This window comes from Astatotilapia calliptera, chromosome 12, assembly GCF_964374335.1.
Source record: "Astatotilapia calliptera chromosome 12, fAstCal68.1, whole genome shotgun sequence".
In the NCBI taxonomy this organism is placed as follows: Eukaryota; Metazoa; Chordata; class Actinopteri; order Cichliformes; family Cichlidae; genus Astatotilapia; species Astatotilapia calliptera.
This window is the reverse complement of record NC_137433.1, coordinates 39,550,267-39,569,487: the sequence shown is the minus strand read 5'-3', so window position 1 is coordinate 39,569,487 and position 19,221 is coordinate 39,550,267. Positions and strand designations below refer to the sequence as shown.

At 45.6% G+C, this 19,221-nt stretch overlaps 1 protein-coding gene and 1 long non-coding RNA gene across 2 annotated transcripts; one reads left to right on the top strand and one right to left on the bottom strand.

The window, feature by feature from the left end:
• Positions 1-3,575: 3,575 nt before the first annotated feature.
• Positions 3,576-4,487, bottom strand: LOC145432262 (uncharacterized). The gene is made up of 3 exons (XR_013912543.1): positions 4,348-4,487; positions 4,151-4,262; positions 3,576-4,070 (listed from the first exon to the last, which is right to left on the bottom strand). It is a non-coding gene; the product is annotated as an uncharacterized LOC145432262 (long non-coding RNA).
• Positions 4,488-8,847: 4,360 nt separating this feature from the next.
• Positions 8,848-9,947, top strand: LOC113035725 (protein CFDP2-like). Its single transcript, XM_026191369.2, is given in 2 exon segments — positions 8,848-9,175; positions 9,178-9,947. Coding segments are annotated over 2 exon segments (1,098 nt in total).
• Positions 9,948-19,221: the final 9,274 nt, after the last annotated feature.

Sequence of the window (19,221 nt, the reverse complement as noted above, 5' to 3'; positions counted from 1 at the left end):
ATTTCAGCAGGTGAGTATCCTGATGGCTTGTAAGTAGAAACTGTCCCTGAATCTGCTGCTGTGGGTGTGGACGCTCCTGTACCACATGAGGAGTGTGAGGCTGTGTTGCTGGGACCAGAGAGGATCCTCTGGGCCGTCCTCCTGCAGCGCTGCCTGTAGAGGTCCGGGATGGCTGACCTGGTGATACGCTGTGCTGATCTGACCACCCTCCATAGAGCGTTATAGCTGCCGTACCAGGTCGTGATACAGTCAGACAGAATAATGTCGATGGTGCATTAGCAGAAGTTGGTCAGTAAGAGAAGAATCAGGCAGATAAATGGATCATGTTACTGAGTGGCAGCTTCATGTTTCCATCTGTGCTGATTCACCTGACCTGCAGCATGGCTCAAAGCTCTTCTCGTGGCTGGTTTTCATTCTCAGATGATGCTACAGATGAACCTGCAGCCAGATTCATCCGTCTGATGGGATCTGTTTGTTTTAGCCGGCATGTTTCAGGATCCACTCACTACAGAGATGTTTCACATCTTTCCTCTGGGTCTGAACATCGACTCTCTTTATTCTCAGGACGGTTTATTTCTGACCACATGCAGATTCATTCACCTCCTGATGTGAATCCTGTGGAATTACCTCTGTTGGGTCTGTGTTTCCACAAGCCCCGATAGTTTAGAGACTTATTCCTCATGAAGAACACAAGACATAACAGAACATCTCCAACTGTTTTTTTACTCGCTAACGAGGGAGAGGTTTGGTCAGAACCAGGCGGTGGAGCATAATGCTCATCATCTGTCTCTAGCCCAAATCCTTCAAAGAGCAGCTTCCTCGTAACCTTTTTATTGACGTGACAATTACAGTACACATCACAGCAAAAGCACCTCCCACCGTAAAACCCCCTTGGTTACAAAGACAAGGCACTATGTGTGTGTATGTGTAAGCACCTGTATACATGTGAGAATGTGTGTGTGTGACCTCCTGCTCACCAAAAGGATCATAAAAGCAGGAAGCAACATCAAACAGAACCTTCACAAGGGATGTGCTTGTGATAAAACACTACAGCCTCCCCCCAGAACCCCGAGAGGCTGGGGAGGGGGACAAAGGAATGTCTTTGAACACAGAGTTTGAAACAATGACAACATTTAACAAGTCACTTTAACAACCTCTTTGATCACTGAGCAGATTTTCTGCTGTCTTTACCCCTGATGGTACTTTTTCCTGAACAAAGATGTAAACTGCATTCATTTAGTGGTCTGAGTGGCTTCTTTTAACCAGCGATCTGCTAATCCCTCACCCCGGATCAATGACAGCATTCAGTCTGAAAGTGGAACGTTTGTGCAAATCCACATAGTCGTCTCAGAGAGCTCTTGCATCCTTTCAATAATATGGTCAAAGATGAGGGAAGACTGTGTGTCACGTTTAATCTGTACCAGTTTGTTTGGCACAGTTAGGAACTTTATCACACCGATATCTCCTGCTCTACACTGAAAAAAATATGTTGTTGGATTTACTTAATTCAATGGTGGACATTTGTTGCACACAGATGTTTTGCTTTGGCAGCAACTTAAACAATTGAGTTAAATTAACACAATTTATTCATGTTCAATAAACCTGTGCAATTTGTGTTGATAAAATGTGACTTAAACATGTTTTGATGAAGTAATTTGAGCTCTTGGAATATTTTAATCCTTCACAATTTTCTCACTTTATCCCAACACCATTCAATAACTTTTACCCAATACTACTTGGTCACTTAAATACAACATGTTATCTTCAAATTACATTTTGCTATTATATTCTAGTATCAAATACACAATTTTCAAATGGAGGCCTTATAACAGATTGTATTGTTCTCTTCCAAGATGGTTGCTGGCATCCACCAGTAACCTTTCAAAACAACATGTCTAATTTCACTGCATTGACAGAAGGTAAAGAATTAAACTGACATTACTCCTCCACTGAATCTACATAAATCAACAGTTAAATAATGTCAGTTCTTCCGTGTTCTCTGGAATCAATCACAGCAAAGAAATTAGACTCTTTCTTTTGAAAAATGTTGGGAAAGAACAAATCAAAACATTCTATTTAAGGCCTCTGACGTCAAGATTCAGTTAAACAACAATTATAACTAAACAATTTGAGGTAAGTATTAATGGAGGATCAACAGCAAGAGAAGCAAAATGAACCATTAAACCCAAACACCTGGGCCCTATTTCAGGAAGCCGGTTTAGAAAACTCAGAGTGAAAAACGATACGCAGGGTTGAGTAACCCCGAACTGTCCAACTCGGAATATTCGGTTTCAGAAAGGCTGATAACAATTAGTTCAGTCAACGCGGAGTTGCTTTAACCCCAAGTGAAGCGCGCGGACGAGGATACATAAAGCCCTGATAAGCGGAGCACAGATTAAGCGAGTCACCATGGAGACGGAGGGAAAGAAGGCGCGGTCAATGTATCTTACAGCGCTTGAGGCCGAAATTCTGATGGCAGCATATGCCGATAACATGCAAATTCCGCGGAAAAAAGTAACACAGCCTCAGCTGCAAAAGCATGCATGGCAAAACATAGCCGACAGAGTCAATGCATGAGTGTTAATTTAAACATTGATCGAGGGATTTCCACCCATTTAACACGTTATTTTATCATATGTTATTTTATCATATGTTATTTTATTTGTTATTTTATACATTTTATTTTGTGATGTGATGTGAGCGCAGGTGCAACCCAACAGGCCCCAAACGTTCCTGGCAGCAAGTAAAAATGAAATATAAAAATATAGTCCAAACAGGTAAGGTGTAATTGTATTATGAGCCATAGTGCTTGGTCTGTTTGTCCCATGTAAATCAATTGCAGTTAGAGGCTACATTAATTTTCTTTCTGTAAGCACTTATTGAAATTATCTGAGCACATTACAAGTACATATTTGCTTACTCTGTATGCTCAAATGTGACCCGTTATAGCCAACAGAAAAAAAGCGGAGGCCCGAAAAACAGGTGGGGGTCCTCCACCACCACCACTCACAGAGGCTGAGCAGTTGGCCCTCAGCCAAAACAGTGGGCGCCCTGTGGCCGAAGGCATCTCTGCGGGGACATCCTCTGAGTCAATAACCCCGCAAGACACAAGTGCCTACATAGGGGGTAAATTCAAAATAATACATGATGTGCATACATCCTTTCTTCACAGTCACCTTTGCAGTGCGACACATTCATTTGATAAACTCTTTACCATAATGGATTATTTTGTAGTGAAGTTATTTTCCTACTGATTTTGCCTTCCCTCAGTCTTGGTTGTCTTTGAGAGCATAATGACAATGAAGTGTAAGGTGATTGGTATGTTTGTTAATTGCCATTTGGTCCCTTGTAAGTTATAAGTGACCTGTATAAACCTCATATTCTATCAGTTGATGGTGATGGTGTACTGCATCTGGTGCAGCCTCCTGTTGAGCCAGACCAACATGCAGTTGTGAGTAATACTCCACAGATTATATGAGTTTACAGTAGAACAGCAATGTTGTTTATTTCTTTACTACAGGAAAATAATGAAGAAACATTGACAGCTGTTACAGAGGAGGAAGCAACAGAGACACTTTATGAGGTTTACATCTTTTAATACTTTGTGTACAGGAAATACAGGCGACCAATAAAGCCAGTTGAACAAAAAATCTGTTTATTCTTCTTTCAACATGTTGAGGTGATGGGTCAAAGGAAATGATTGTGACATATGGTGTCTCTGACTGCTCTTCCATCTTGTATGTCCGTGGGAGGGTCAGGATGTTCATGGTTTGGATCACTGCTGATGTTTGGTTCAGAAGGACAGTGTTCTCCTCTAATTGTGGCAATGTTGTGAAGAATCACACATGCCACAATAATGTCACATGCCCTTTCTGGGGTGACCCTGAGTCTTTGCAGGCACTGGAACCGGGCCTTAAGCATTCCGATAGTCATTTCAATTCTGGCTCTTGTCCTGCAATTAGCCAGATTATATCGCTGCTGTGGGCCCGGTTCAGGGTCAGGGTAAGGGGTAAGCAAATAGGGTAAACATGGATACCCCCTATCACCAAGCAAGTAGCCAGTGAACTCTCCTAAGACAGAAGGGTACACTTCAGTTCAAATGTCCCTGAAGCAATTGGTCTTTATATATTTTAAAGTATTCTCAACTCACCATGTCCAAATTTTGTGCTCAGTGTACATTCACGGAATATTTGTGAGTCATGGACAGAGCCTGGCCACTTGGCTTCCACATTTGTGATAATGTTGGCAGCATCACATATGATCTTCACAGTGCAGAGAACACAAATTAGCATCCATTACTATAATGAAATAATTTGTTAGTTTGACATGCTACAGGGAACTATGTACCTGTACATTAATGCTGTGGAAAGACTTCCTGTTCACATAGTCTCCTTCATTTACTGAAGGAGCAATGATTGGAATGTGAGTGCCATCTATACAGCCAATCACGCCTGGGAACCCTGAAAATAAATGTGCAATTTAAGTAGTAGTCCAAGTATCACCACATCATAAATTAAGTTTTGTTCATCCTGATACCTGCAATTTTGTGGCATCCCTCTTTGATAAATCTTGTGGGTCTATGACCGGGGAACACCACAGACGAGTACAGGAGACGTTTCAGTGCAACTGTAACATTCCTGACTGCCCGACAGACGGTAGCCTTGGAAACGTGCTCAGCATCACCAATATTATACAGAAAGCTCCCGTTTGCAAAAAACCGAAGTGCAATACAAATAATATGTACAGAACTGAGAGCATGTCCGCGATGTGTCACATGCGTAATATATGGCCTGAGGATGTTATTCAAATAACTTATAGATTGTGCTGAGAAACGGTAACGTTCACACAGGAAATCATCAGGAAATGATAAAATGTCCAAACGCGCTCTGATCACTCTCTCCCGGCGGAGAGCTCTGCAGAGAATTTGGGCTTCAACATCTACTGGCTCTTCAAGGAAGTGGCACGCCATGTCTGACACTTCCTACAGTCAGGTTTCCGACAAAGGGGCGGAGACAGTCACGGTTAGTTGTAGTAAACCTGCTAGGGGGCAGGTTAGCTTCACGGAGTGTGTCGTCATAGTGACTCACTCAGGCTGCAGCTGAACTCGCTTTGTGAAACCGAAAACCCAGAGTTTTCGTTAACTCAGGGTATACTTACTCAGAGTTTGCACTAAACCGGCTTCCTGAAACAGGGCCCTGGTCCCAGATTTGCTCTGCTCGGGGGCGAAAGACACGGTGTTGATTAAAGATGTAATCAAAGGTTTGTGCAAGCAACATAGTAAATAGCTAAAGAGTGGCCTGCCATGCTGCCATTCATGGTCTAACAGAGTTTCTAAGAGAGAGTGAAAAACATAGAATAGAGGTCGTCTCTCAATGTGCAGCAAAAAACCCCAAAAGGACAGCAGATGAGGGCAGGAGGGGTAGGGATGTAAGCTAGCATAATACCGCTGATGATATTAGCTAAAGCTGTTCAGTGTCCAAAATCTCACTAACACCACGGTGCAGTAAATACACAATGTAACTGAAGAGTCAGCTGGCAAATCTATTCACACAGAAAACCAAATTATGTTATGAGTGCCTCGTAATTAGGTTTAATGTGATATTACGGCTCTTGTGCCAAAGACAAATTCAAATGAAAAAGCGCCAATTCTTTGTCAGCAGATAAAACAGCAAATAAGCTAACGGCTCTTTTTTAGCATGTTACATGGCGACACTCTAGACGTTTAACTACATTTGGCTGAAATATGGTAAATATTAATTCAAAAAATCAAGACATACCAAAAACGTAGAGTTGGCTGCTCAACTTGACTGAGATGGATGCCTTTTTTAAACCACGATCCAAAGCCCGCGAGATGAAATCCCGCGTGGTTTCACGAGATTTAACGTTGCTATCTTATTGACTTACTTGATCTTACTTATTGGTACCAGTTAGCAGGCGAGCAGCTGCATTTTGAACCATCTGAAGATAATGGATGTTGGCCTGATCTAGACCATAAAACAATGAATTGCAGTAGTCCAATCTGCAAGTAAGGAAAAGGTGAATAACACGCTCAAAGACGTTAGCCGGAAGGTATGCCTTTACCTTGGCCAGGTTAGGTTAATGAGTGACAGCCTAATATTTGTTTGATAAGCTTCTCTGGGACAAGCTTATCAAACAAATATTAGGCTGTCACTCATTAACCTAACTCACCTTTCTGCTTTAACTAATCTGTTCTCAGAAACTTGACTTTCTGCCCACACACAGGTGCTCACAGCAGGTGTGTCAGCTGGAAACTTTCCCACTCACAGAGAACACAGTGGGCTCTATCAGAGTGAACGCTGAGCTCCACCATGGAGGATGTGGAGATACAGTTAATACATCTTCATCCGCTTTGTCCGGGGCCGGGTCGCGGGGGCAGCAGCCTAAGCAAAGAGGTCCAGACCTCCCTCTCCCCAGCCACCTCCTCCAGCTTATCCGGGGGAATACCAAGGCGTTCCCAGGCCAGCCGAGAGATATAATCTCTCCAGCGTGTCCTGGGTCTGCCCCGGGGCCTCCTCCCGGTGGGACATGCCTGGAACACCTCACCCAGGAGGCGCCCAGGGGGCATCCTTGTCAGATGCCCGAACCACCTCAGCTGGCTCCTTTCGATGTGGAGCAGCAGCTGCTCTACTCTGAGCCCTCCCGGATGGCCGAACTTCTCACCCTATCTCTAAGGGAGAGGCCAGCCACCCTTCGGAGGAAGCTCATTTCTGCCGCTTGTATCCGCGATCTCGTTTTTTCGGTCACTACCCACAGCTCGTGGCCATAGGTGAGGGTAGGGACGTAGATCGACCGGTAAATTGAGAGCTTCGCTTTTACACTCAGCTCCCTCTTCACCACGACGGACCGGTGCAGCGACCGCATTACTGCAGCTGCAGCCCCAATCCGTCTGTCGATCTCCGGCTCCCTTCTCCCATCACTCGCGAACAAGACCCCGAGATACTTGAACTCCTCCACTTGGGGCAGGAACTCATCCCGACCCAGAGTGGGCACTCCACCCTTTTCCGGCTGAGAACCATGGCCTCAGATTTGGAGGTGCTGATCCTCATTCCCGCTGCTTCACACTCGGCTGCGAACCGTTCCAGTGCGAGCTGGAGGCCCTCACCCGATGAAGCCAACAGAACCACATCATCCGTGAAAAGCAGAGATGAGATTCTGAGGCCACCTAAGTGAAAGCCCTCCGCCACTTGGCTGCGCCTAGAAATCCTGTCCATAAAAATTATGAACAGAACCGGAGACAAAGGGCAGACCTGGCAGAGCCCATCACCCACCGGGAACGAGTCCGACTTATTGCCGGCAATGCGAACCAAGCTCTTGCAACGGTTGTATAGGGATCGAATGGCCCGTAGCAATGGGCCAGACACCCCATACTCCCGCAGCACCTCCCACAGGACACCCCGAGGGACACGGTCGAATGCCTTCTCCAAGTCCACAAAACACATGTAGACTGGTTGAGCAAACTCCCATGCACCCTCAAGTATCCTCGAGAGGATAAAGAGCTGGTCCAGTGTTCCACGGCCAGGACGAAAACCGCATTGTTCCTCCTGTATCCGAGGTTTGACTAACGGACGAACTCTCCTTTCCAGCACCCTGGCATAGACTTTCCCCGGGAGGCTGAGGAGTGTGATCCCCCTGTAGTTGGAACACACCCTCCGGTCCCCCTTCTTAAAGATGGGGGACCGGAAGAAGAAGGTCATTTTGAGAAAAACTTATTTGTGAGAAAAAGAGTAATACCAGACGCAGAGGTCCGAGGGGTTGACATATTATTTAAGACACTCAAGCCAGCCGTGAGTTTGAGTGTAACAGTAAATTGAGTTTGAAGGAAATCAAGGTTTACTGTGTTGAAGTAATTTTGATAATGATACTGCATGAGGTGTAGTAATTTCATTTTTATTTAGCTAGAGGGCATGCTTATTTCGGGGACTTGCTAAATTTCACTTATAGGGGATCTTCTTTACATGAGCTGCATATGTCACGGTGAAATGCCAGAGACCCCGTATGGCTTCACAGTGTCTGCAGATATAAGTGAATTAGTGTCAATGGAAAATTGTACTTAGTAGTCAGTATAATCTTTTAGTGATATAAGTTTGCATATGGTAAAATACTGCATGTAGTTATTTGTATTAGGAAATATTCAACCATGTATACTTAGAGGCGTATAATCAATTGTGTAGTGACAGGATGTGTGATCTCTAGCAGGCTACAAAAGGCTTGGTGTGCACTCCAGGAATGCACTCCCACATCCTGGGAGCATGGGAAGAGCTTGTATCTTGTTTTATTGTTTTAACGTAGCTATGTCTGTTTTAGTTTAAGTGCCTTCTTTAGATATAGATGAACTGCTGGACTTCCTCACCGTGCTATCTAGGGTGAACCATCTAGGGTGGGGAGACTACCCTCTTTATGACCAAGGATGTACCTTTTGTGCTTTTATGTTATATGACCCTTTGATCAGCAGTGACACACACACACACACACACACACACACACACACACACTGAAGTATAAATAAAGACTGGGGCAGTTTCTTAGTGCGAGCCTCAGTGCTGGAGGCTGCCCTTGCTAGCAAGAAGTTCTGTGTGTTTCTCTTCTCTGAGTCTTTACTGAAGAAGTGTTTTAGAGCATTTTCCTTAACAATTAGATTTAGAAAACTTTTTGTTCCGTTGCTCCATTATATTTGGTTTAATTCTGCCATTGCCGGTCCCAAGCCCAGATGAGAAAGAAGGAGGGTTGGGCTAGCAACCCCACCCTGTAAAAACTCCAATTGCTACGGAAACAGCAAGTGAATCTCATTATCGACTGAATCAGGGCAAAGATGATCGGCAACCCTTAATGACGGCAGTGGAGAAAAGCCCTCGGGTCATCCACTGCCCGATGCGTCGACCAATTTTCGACCCAAAAGAAACTACTCGTTATGGAATATGGAATGTACAGACTCTGTACCAAACAGGTAAATTGGCCCAGCTTCTATATGAATTTGACTCGTACCGTATGGACATCTTGGGCATCTCAGAAATGCGATGGGCAGGAAGCGGGAAGATGGTTAGTGATGGAAAGATGGTGCTCTACTCTGGCTATGCCCAAGATCATGCACGCGGCGTGGGCTTCATCCTCTCGCGATGTGCAACAACATCATTGCTGGCCTGGAAGCCCATTTCACATGCCTAATCTTGGCTCGTTTCCAAGCTAGGCATGTGAAAGTTACAATTCTTCAAGTATACGCTCCAACAGAAGAGGCTGATAATACTGACAAGGATGGTTTCTATGCGATGCTCCAGGATGCCATTGACAACTCCCCGCGTCATGATTTGCTGATCGTGGGCGGAGATTTCAACGCGCAAATAAGCAGTAACCGGGATGGCCTGGAATCGACTATCGGCCCGTTTGGAATTGCAACAATGACAAATGAAAACGGTGGGCGGCTGATCTCGTTCTGTGCGGCAAACCGGCCGACCATCAAGAACACCTTCTTCGGCCACAAGCGGATACACAAGGCGACGTAGAAGCCCCCCGGTGGCGGATATACAAGCAAGATCGACTACATCTGCATATCATCCCGCTGGGCATCCACCATTAGCGATGTTAGAGTGTGGCATGGAGCCGACATTGACTCTGATCACTACCTGCTAATTGCCAAATGTAAACTTCACCTGAAGCGCCTCCAACCACGACTGCAGCGGCCAAGTCCTTTTAGCATTCAACGCCTAAAAGACGCAAATACGGCAGCGGAATTTCAACTCGAATTGAGAAACCGCTTCCAGCTCCTTGCTGTGGAAGGAATTAACAACGAAAATCCAGATACACTCTGGGATGAGCTAAAAGAGGCTGTGGTCGGTGCAGCAGAATCGAAGATTGGTCGCCGACGGGGCGGCTTTAAGGAGCGCTGGATCTCCGACCGTTCATGGAAACTTATACACTCAACAAAAATATAAACGCAACACCTTTGTTACTGCTCCCATTCCCCATGGGATGGACGTAGAGACCTAAAATTCATTCCAGATACACAATATAACCATCCCTCCCAAACAGTGGTCACAAATCAGTCCAAATGTGTGGTAGTGGGCACATCTGCTATATTGAGATAATCCATCCCACCTCACAGGTGTGCCACATCAGGATGCTGATCTGACATCATGAGTAGTGCACAGGTGTACCTCAGACTGCCCACAACAAAAGGCCACCCTGGAATGTGCAGTTTTTTGCGCTATTGGGGGTCTGGGGACCCAGAACCGGTCAGTATCTGGTGTGACCACCATTTGCCTCATGCAGTGCAACACATCGTCGCATGGAGTCTATCAGATTGTCAATTGTGGCCTGTGGAATGTTGGTCCACTCCACTTCAATGGCTGTGCGAGGTTGTTGGATATTCGTGGGAACTGGTACACGCTGTCGTATACGCCGGTCAAGCACATCCCGAACATGCTCAATGGGTGACATGTCCGGTGAGTATGCTGGCCATGCAAGAACTGGGACATTCTCAGCTGCCATCTGCCCTGAACAATGTGAACCATGATTCATCCGTGAAGCGCACACCTCTCCAACGTGCCAGACGCCATCGAATGTGAGCATTTGCCCACACAAGTCTGTTACGGCGACGAGCTGGAGTCAGGTCAAGACCCCGATGAGGACGACGGGCATGCAGTTGAGCCTCCCTGAGACGGTTTCTGACAGTTTGTGCAGAAATTGTTTGGTTGTGCAAACCAATTGTTCCAGCAGCTGTCTGGGTGGCTGGTCTCAGACGATCTTGGAGGTGAACCTGCTGGATGTGGAGGTCCTGGGCTGGTGTGGTTACACGAGGTCTGCGGTTGTGAGGCCGGTTGGATGTGCTGCCATATTCTCTGAAACGCCTGTGGAGACGGCTTATGGTTGAGAAATGAACATTCAATGCACGGGCGACAGATCTGGTTGACATTCCTGCTGTCAGCATGCCAGTTGCACGCTCCCTCATTGCTTGTGGCATCTGTGGCATTTTGCTGTGAGACAAAACTGCACATTCCAGGGTGGCCTTTTGTTGTGGGCAGTCTGAGGTACACCTGTGCACTACTCATGATGTCAGATCAGCATCCTGATGTGGCACACCTGTGAGGTGGGATGGATTATCTCAATGTGGCAGATGTGCCCACTACCACACATTTGGACTGATTTGTGACCACTGTTTGGGAGGGATGGTTATATTGTGTATCTGGAATGAATTTTAGGTCTCTACGTCCATCCCATGGGGAATGGGAGCAGTAACAAAGGTGTTGCGTTTATATTTTTGTTGAGTGTAGATCAACGTCGCTTGGCAAAGTCAGTTCGGGACCAGGTGGCCTTTGACCCACATACTTCTGCAGACCAGCGTGAGAGGGCCATGGCCACCTACCAAGACCTTGCCCGACAGGTCAAACGCAGCTGCCGGCGTGACAAGCGTGAATGGATCGAAGCTAAAGGCATCAAAGCCCAAGAAGCAGCCGATCGGAACGATACCCGAACCTTATATCACATTGTACGAGATCAAACTGGGGCTCGTGGTGGCCGCGGTGTTCCAATCCAAGACAAAAATGGACGTGTCCTCCTTACTGCAGCTGAACAAGACCAACGATGGGTCGAACACTTCCGCGATACTCTGACCCAACCTGCCACCCCAACGGTTCGAGGCCGAAAACCTGGCACCTTCCATGGATCTTCTTCCTGTCGATATCGGACAAATCAGCATCACTGAAGTCAAGACCGCGATCCGACTCCTCAGAAATCCTCGCCGAAATGCTGAAGCATCTTGAAGCCGCCCTTACAAGACTCCTAAACGCCTGCTGGTCAACATCACATGTACCCGATGATTGGACAAAAGCCACCATCATCAAACTTCCAAAAAAAGGTGATTTGGGTGACTGTAACAACTGGCGGGGCATCACGTTGCTGTCGGTACCCGGGAAAGTGTTTTGCCTCGCTCTTCTGAATCGGCTACGACACGCAGTGAACGAACGATTGCGAGAAGAGCAGGCTGGGTTTCGGAGTGGCCGGCCATGCGTCGAGCAAATCTTCACCCTCCGCATGATCATTGAACAAACATTGGAATACCAAAGGAAGATTTCTATTAATTTTATTGACTTCAAGAAGGCTTTTGACAACGTCCACCGGTCGACTCTATGGGCTATCCTACGCCACTATGGAGTCCCTCAGCAGTTTGTAGATGCCTTTCGTTGTCTCTACTCCAACTCCCGTTGCTGCGTCCGGACGGAGGGCAGCTGCACAGATTTCTTCAAGATCAATACTGGCGTCCGACAAGGATGCGTGCTATCCCCTTTCCTCTTCCTGTTGGTAATTGACTTCATCATGCGACGATCAGTTGATCAAGCTGACATCGGTGTGCCCTGGCATGAAGCGCGTAATCTCACTGACTTGGACTTCGCAGATGACATCGCCCTGTTGGGCTCGACTCAGGAAGACCTCCAAAAGTTGACCGCGGTTTTACGGTAGGATTAACGTAGCTATGTCTGTTTTAGTCTAAGTGCCTTTTGTGTAGATGAACTGCTGGACTTCCAGACCAGCAGGTTTAGGGAAGGTCTGTTTGATGTGGGGAAAATTCCTCCCCTTTGTATGGCTTCACTGTGTTATTTAGGGTGAACCATCTAGGGTGTGGGGGAGACTACCCTCTTTATGACCAAGGATGTTCCTCCTGTCCTTTTATGTTATCAGCAGGATCACACACACACATGCACACACACACACCCACACACAAGTACACCTCCACATTCCAATGTAAGGAACAAACGCTCACTGAAGCATATAAATAAACACCAGGGCAGTCCTCAGTGCGAGTCTCAGTTCTGGAGGCTGCCCTTGCTAGCAAGAAGTTCTATGTGCTTCTCTTCTCTGAGTCTCTACTGAAGAAGTGTTTTAGAGTATATCTCTTAACACTCTGATTGGGTTAGACCACGATAGGGGCATAATGTGTGTCTGTTGTTGATCACACGGAGACTTTCATAGTTGCGGAGACTTGAGACAATGATCCAAGTACAGAGTCCTGAGGGACCCCATGCCCCACTGCACAGGTCTCGGAAAGATCATTATTAAAACTAACAGTCTGAGACCTCCCAGACAGGTAGGATCTCAGCCATAATAAAACATCTCCTGTAACTCCAATAAAATGTTCAAGCCTATCAATTCAATTCAATTCAATTTTATTTATATAGCGCCAAATCACAACAAAAGTCGCCTCAAGGCACTTCATAGATACAGAGAAAAACCCAACAATCAAATGACCCCCTATGAGCAAGCACCAATAAAATACAGTGACCCACAGTGTCAAACGCAGCACTTAGATCCAGCAGTAATAAAACTGAAGTGCGATCATTGTCTGCATTTGTGGAACCAGGCTCAGGGAGGGGCGGGGCCATCTGCTGTGATTGGTTGGGAGAAGGAAGACAGGATGAAGACATGCTATGGAAGAGAGACAGAGATTAAAAGCAGATAGGATTCAATGGAGAGAGGTTTGTTAACACATAGTGAGTGAAGAAGAAACACCCAGTGCATCATGGGAATCCCCGGCAGCCTACGTCTATTGCAGCATAACTAAGGGAGGATTCAGGGTCACCTGGTCCAGCCCTAACTATATGCTTTAGCAAAAAGGAAAGTTTGAAGCCTAATCTTGAAAGTAGAGATAGTGTCTGTCTCCTGAATCCAAACTGGAAGCTGGTTCCACAGAAGAGGGGCCTGAAAACTGAAGGCTCTGCCTCCCATTCTACTTTTAAATACTCTAGGAACAACAAGTAGGCCTGCAGAGCGAGAGCGAAGTGCTCTAATAGGCTGATATGGTACTACAAGGTCATTAAGATAAGATGGGGCCTGATTATTTAAGACCTTGTATGTGAGGAGCAGGATGTTGAATTCTGGATTTAACAGGAAGCCAAAACAGGAGAAATCTGCTCTCTCTTTCTAGTCCCTGTCAGGACTCTTGCTGCAGCATTTTGGATCAGCTGAAGGCTTTCAGGGAGTTTTTAGGACTTCCTGATAATAATGAATCACAGTCGTCCAGCCTGGAAGTAATAAATGCATGAACTAGTTTTTCAGCGTCACTCTGAGACAGGATATTTCTAATTTTAGAGATGTTGCACAAATGGAAGAAAGCAGTCTTACATATTTGTTTAATATGTGCGTTGAAGGACATGTCCTGGTCAAACATGACTCCAAGGTTCCTCACAGCGTTACTGGAGGCCAAGGTAATGCCATCCAGAGTAAGAATCTGCTTAGATACCATATTTCTAAGATTTTCAGGGCCGAGTACAATAACCAAGTTTCAAGTTTTATTGTCATAAACAGTGTAGCCACATTTATCCATAATGAAATTCTTTGGCTCGTGCTCCTCAGCTTTACATGAGCATATAGAGAGTGTGCAGTTATATTGAGAAGAAAATAACAGAAAATAGCAGTGGTAGTAATAAAATAATAATAATAATAATAATAACAATAAAAAGAAGAAGTATTAAAAAGTATTAAATATTAGAGAATTTAGTTGATATTTACAAGTTTGTGCAAGAGTATCTCAGGTTGTACAAAGTTCTGCAATGAGCATTTAAGTAGCATTTGTTGAAGTGACAGTGTACAGTGTGTAGTGGTGTGTATGGGATGTCAGCAGTTCAAAGGTCTGATGGCTTGTGGGTAAAAACTGTCCGTGTCTGGTAGTGTGGGTCTGGATGCTCCTGAACCGCCTGCCGGACAGCAGGAGTGTGAAAAGTCTGTGGCCGGGGTCAGAGAGGATCCGCTGTGTCTTCCTCATGCAGTGCTGTCTGCAGAGATCCTGCATGGCTGCCAGTTCAGTCCTGGTGATGCACTGATCTCACCGCCCTCTGCAGAGCTTTGCAGTCCAGAGCATTACAGCTGCTGTACCAGGTGGTGATGCAGCCAGTCAGAATACTTTCAATGGGGCATCGATAGAAGTTTGTAAGTATTCTGGGGTTCATGCTGAATCTTCTCAGGCGCTGCAGGAGGAAGAGCTGCTATCTTGCTGCTTTTGTGATCACACCAACATGGTGTGACCAGCTCAGATCCTCGCTGATGTTGATGCCTAGGAATCTGAAGCAGCTGACTCTCTCCACCTCTGCTCCTTCGATGTGGATGGGGGTGTGGCCTCCTCTCTGCAGTCTCCTGTAATCCACACAGAGCTCCTTGGTTTTGCTGACGTTAAGCAGCAGGTTGTTGTCGCGGCACCATGATGTCAGGGCTCTCACCTCTGCCCTGTATGCCATCTCATCTCCATCAGAAATGCAGCCGATGATGGTGGTGTTGTCTGCAAATTTGATGATGGTGTTGGAGCTGTGTGTTGCTGTACAGTCGTGGGTGAACAGGGTGTAAGCAGGGGGCTGAGCACACATCCCTGGGGGGCACCTGTGCTGAGTGTGAGTGTGGATGAGGTGATGTCTGTCAGGAAGTCCAGGATCCAGCTGCACAGGGAGGAGCTAAAGTTCAGGTCACGGAGTTTCACAACGAGTCTGGGTGGTATGATGGTGTTGAAGGCGGAGCTATAGTCTATGAACAGCATCCGCACATATGTGTTTTTCTGGTCCAGGTGAGAGAGGGCAGCGTGAAGTGCTACTGCTATTGCATCATCTGTAGATCTGTTGGGCCTGTAGGCAAACTGGAGCGCATCAAGTGAAGCAGGGATTAAAGATGTAATGTGAGCTTTGACTATGCGCTCAAAGCACTTCATGGCAATGGAGGTGAGTGCTACTGGGCGACAGTCATTTAGGCAGCTCACATTAGTTTTCTTAGGGACAGGGATGATGGTGGTCCTCTTAAAACATTTGGGACAGTAGACTGGAGCAGGGAAAGGATAAAAATGTCTGTGAAGACATCTGCCAGCTCGTGGGCTTTGAAAACACGACCTGGAGTGTTGTCTGGTCCAGGAGCTTTCTGAGTGTTTACTTTCCTGAAGTATTTACACACGACTGCCTGAGATATCTGAAGAGGGCAGCTGTCCTCTTCCAGCAAAAACTCCTGAGATAGATGTTTATCAAAGCGTGCATAGAAGGTGTTGAGATCATCAGGTGGAGAAGCCGTTGCCTCCCTCACTCTGCCGCTGTTTCCCTTGTAGTCTGTGATGGTCTTCAGACCGCTCCACATGCTCCTGATGTTGGAGTAGCCGTAGCAGAGTTCCACCTTTCCTTTGTACTGTCCCTTGGCCGTCTTTATTGCTTTCCTGAGTGCATACCGGGATGTTTTGTATTCACCTGGGTCTCCGGATTTAAAGCCTGCAGTCCTCTGAGCGCTGCACGGACCTCTCCGTTAACCCACGGCTTTTGGTTGGGGTAAGTTTGTACAACAGCCCGCGGTACGGCGTCATTGATGCATTTATGAATAAAGTCTGTTACGCGTCATGGGCTGGCAGTGTTGGGACTAACGCGTTATTAAGTAACGCGTTACAGTAACTACGTTATTATTGTGGTAACGAGCACGGTAACTAGTTATTATGCCAAAATCAGGAACGCGTTAGTCGTTACTGGGATTTAGATAGGGTCGTTACTCGTTACTTCGTGTGGTGGCTATCGCGGAGCTTCCACAGATTCAGTAACATTAGCAAGTGGTGGAGGCCAGCAGGTGGAGGAGAGAAAGCAACACGTTCTCGGGCTGGAGAAAGGGTGTGAACTGAACTTCAGGTAAGAAGTTATGACCTGCAGTCTCTCTGGGTCAGATATGAACCAAGTTTAGGTGGAGTTTATTTTCGTTGTGCTGACTTTTTCCGTACTGCGTGCTAGCTAGCATGACGGAGTTTCTATACAGCTGGGTGGTGCTATGAAGCTAATGATGTTGAACTTTATGTTGTTCATAAGTTATTAGAGTTGCCAACCGTCCCGTCTGGTATTCAGAGGAAATATTACGCGTTTCTTATTGAAGTGAAAAGGAACAGTTTGTCCCGTAATTCAGCTACAATGAAAAAGACACAAAGCTCAGGCGCAGCTGGGGGCCGGCGGAGCTCACGGGCGCGTCACTGCAACTCCCCCTGACTTCTGCTCCGCGGCTGCTGGGCGAGCCCTCATCTGGGACTCTCCTCAGCTCTTTCTGGGACAGTGGCGCGGCTGCCCCTCTGTTGGTCTTCCATGGTCTCTTGTGTTCTGGGGGCCTCTGGATGTCTGGAGTCTTGATCTCCTCCATACCCGCTTCACACCCTGGAGGACGGGGCTGTGGCCCCCCCCACACTCCCTAGCAGATCATTACATGGAGAAACCTTTGGAATGCAAGCATGCTGATCCACACAGGTATGCACACATGGGTATTCACAGACGCGGACTAAAGCTTTCTTGGCTGCTGCCTCAAAGCACACTGTGCGCTGTCTATCTTGCGTGCTGCACAATATCGTTTATTACTTAGTAAATATTGATATCTATGACTAGCTAGTTTATTGTGATGGTGCTTTGTTTTCTCTATTATTATGTTGCTCTTTGTTGTTTGCTGTCTCCTCTGTTTGTTTTTTTTGTTTGTTTGTTTGTTTGTTTTTTTCTCCATACAGGTGACCCAGGAGTTCTTTTTTTTTTTTCTCTCTCTTCCCCCCCCTTCTCACCGTCTCTTCTCCTCTTTGGTTTTCTTTCTTTCTCTCCCCCTCTCTCTCTCATTCATTCCCCCTGTCCTATTTATTTAAAAAAAAAAAAAAAAAAAAAAAATGACAAAGGATGAACTGAAGCTCTGCCATCACGTAATGTCGCATACTGCTGTTTCTGATGTCATTTAAAAAAAAAAAAAAAAAAAAAAAAAAAGAAAAAGACACAAAGCTGGAGTTATTCTGTGTTTACGCTGCACAGCTGCCTCTTCTTCTCTCGTTCTCTCCCCCTCCCTCTCCTGTTTCTACTTCAATCATGAAAACTGATCAATGATCAGCTGATCGGCTCTCTTGTTTGTTTATCGCCCACTTTGCGCCAGAAAGAGGAAACCAGCGGATGTCGCGCTAAACAACAGCAGCACGTTTAAGCTTGATCAGCTGTTGTTAGAATTTATTTAATATTAATTTCTAGTATCAGCTGATGTTTGCTGGAGCCACAGCTGCAAAAAAGCTGCTGGTCATGCACTGAAAAAAAGGGATTGGCCAGCTCTTGGATTTACGTAATCATCTTGCGTGTATTTAACACAATTGCCTCATGCTTTAAAGTTAAGTGTTACTACATAGTGTAGAAACTACATGATATGCAGAGAGGCTAGATTAAATTGTTCATATCATGTTCAAGTGAAGTAAGTCAATAATATATCAATGTTAAATCCCGCGACACTGCACGGGTTTCAGACTCGCGCTCTTTAGATCGTGGTTTCAGGAAGGCATCCATCTCAGTCAAGTCGAGCAGCCACCTCTACTTTCTTTAGTATACCAAAAAAAGTAAATTGGGTGGTTGTTACATTAAAAAAGTCTAACTTGTAATTTGAACACCATAATTTCATGTTTCTATGAACGTAATTAAATCATGAAGAATCTGTACGAAATTCAACAACTTAATTTGTTCTTGTTGAGACGACCTGATACAATCTAGTGAGAGTGGTTAGTTGCTGAACTCATGAAATTCACAAGATCACACAAGATTTCAAACTGCAGGAAAATCACTGGAGTTATAAGAGGCAGACAACTACACACGCACCACATGCATGCTATTGCTATTTATTGTGTATTATTACAAAAACAAAACAATTCTGCATCAAATACAGGAAATCATAGCTTTCCTACGTTTCCTAGATTGTTGGCATGGTGGTTAGTGCTGTTGCTTCACAGTAAGAAGGTCCTGTGTTCAAATCCACATTCTGGCTAGTTTGCAGGTTTCTCTCTGGGTATTCTGGTTTCCTCCCGCAGTTAAAACTCATGCAGTTACTGGAGTTAGGGTTAACTGGTAATTCTAAGTTATCTGTGAATGTAAGTGTAAATGGTTGTTTGTTTCTATGTGATAGACTGGTCAGCTGTCCAGGGTGTACCCTGCCTTGTAACCTATCACTTCAGGGTTATTTCCCAGCCCTCCTGCAACCAGGATAAAGATAGAAGGATGGTAGTTGTTGAAGACCTATTCACTTTTTATGGTAACCAGGATCTAGACTTTGTTGAACATTATGTAATATGAAGACAGCATGTAGTATTTAAGTGACCAAGTAGTATTGGGGTAAAAGTTATTGAATAGTGTTGAAATAAAATGACAAAATTGTGAAGGATTAAAATATTCCAAGAGCTCAACTTACTTCATCTGAACATGTTTCAATCGCGTT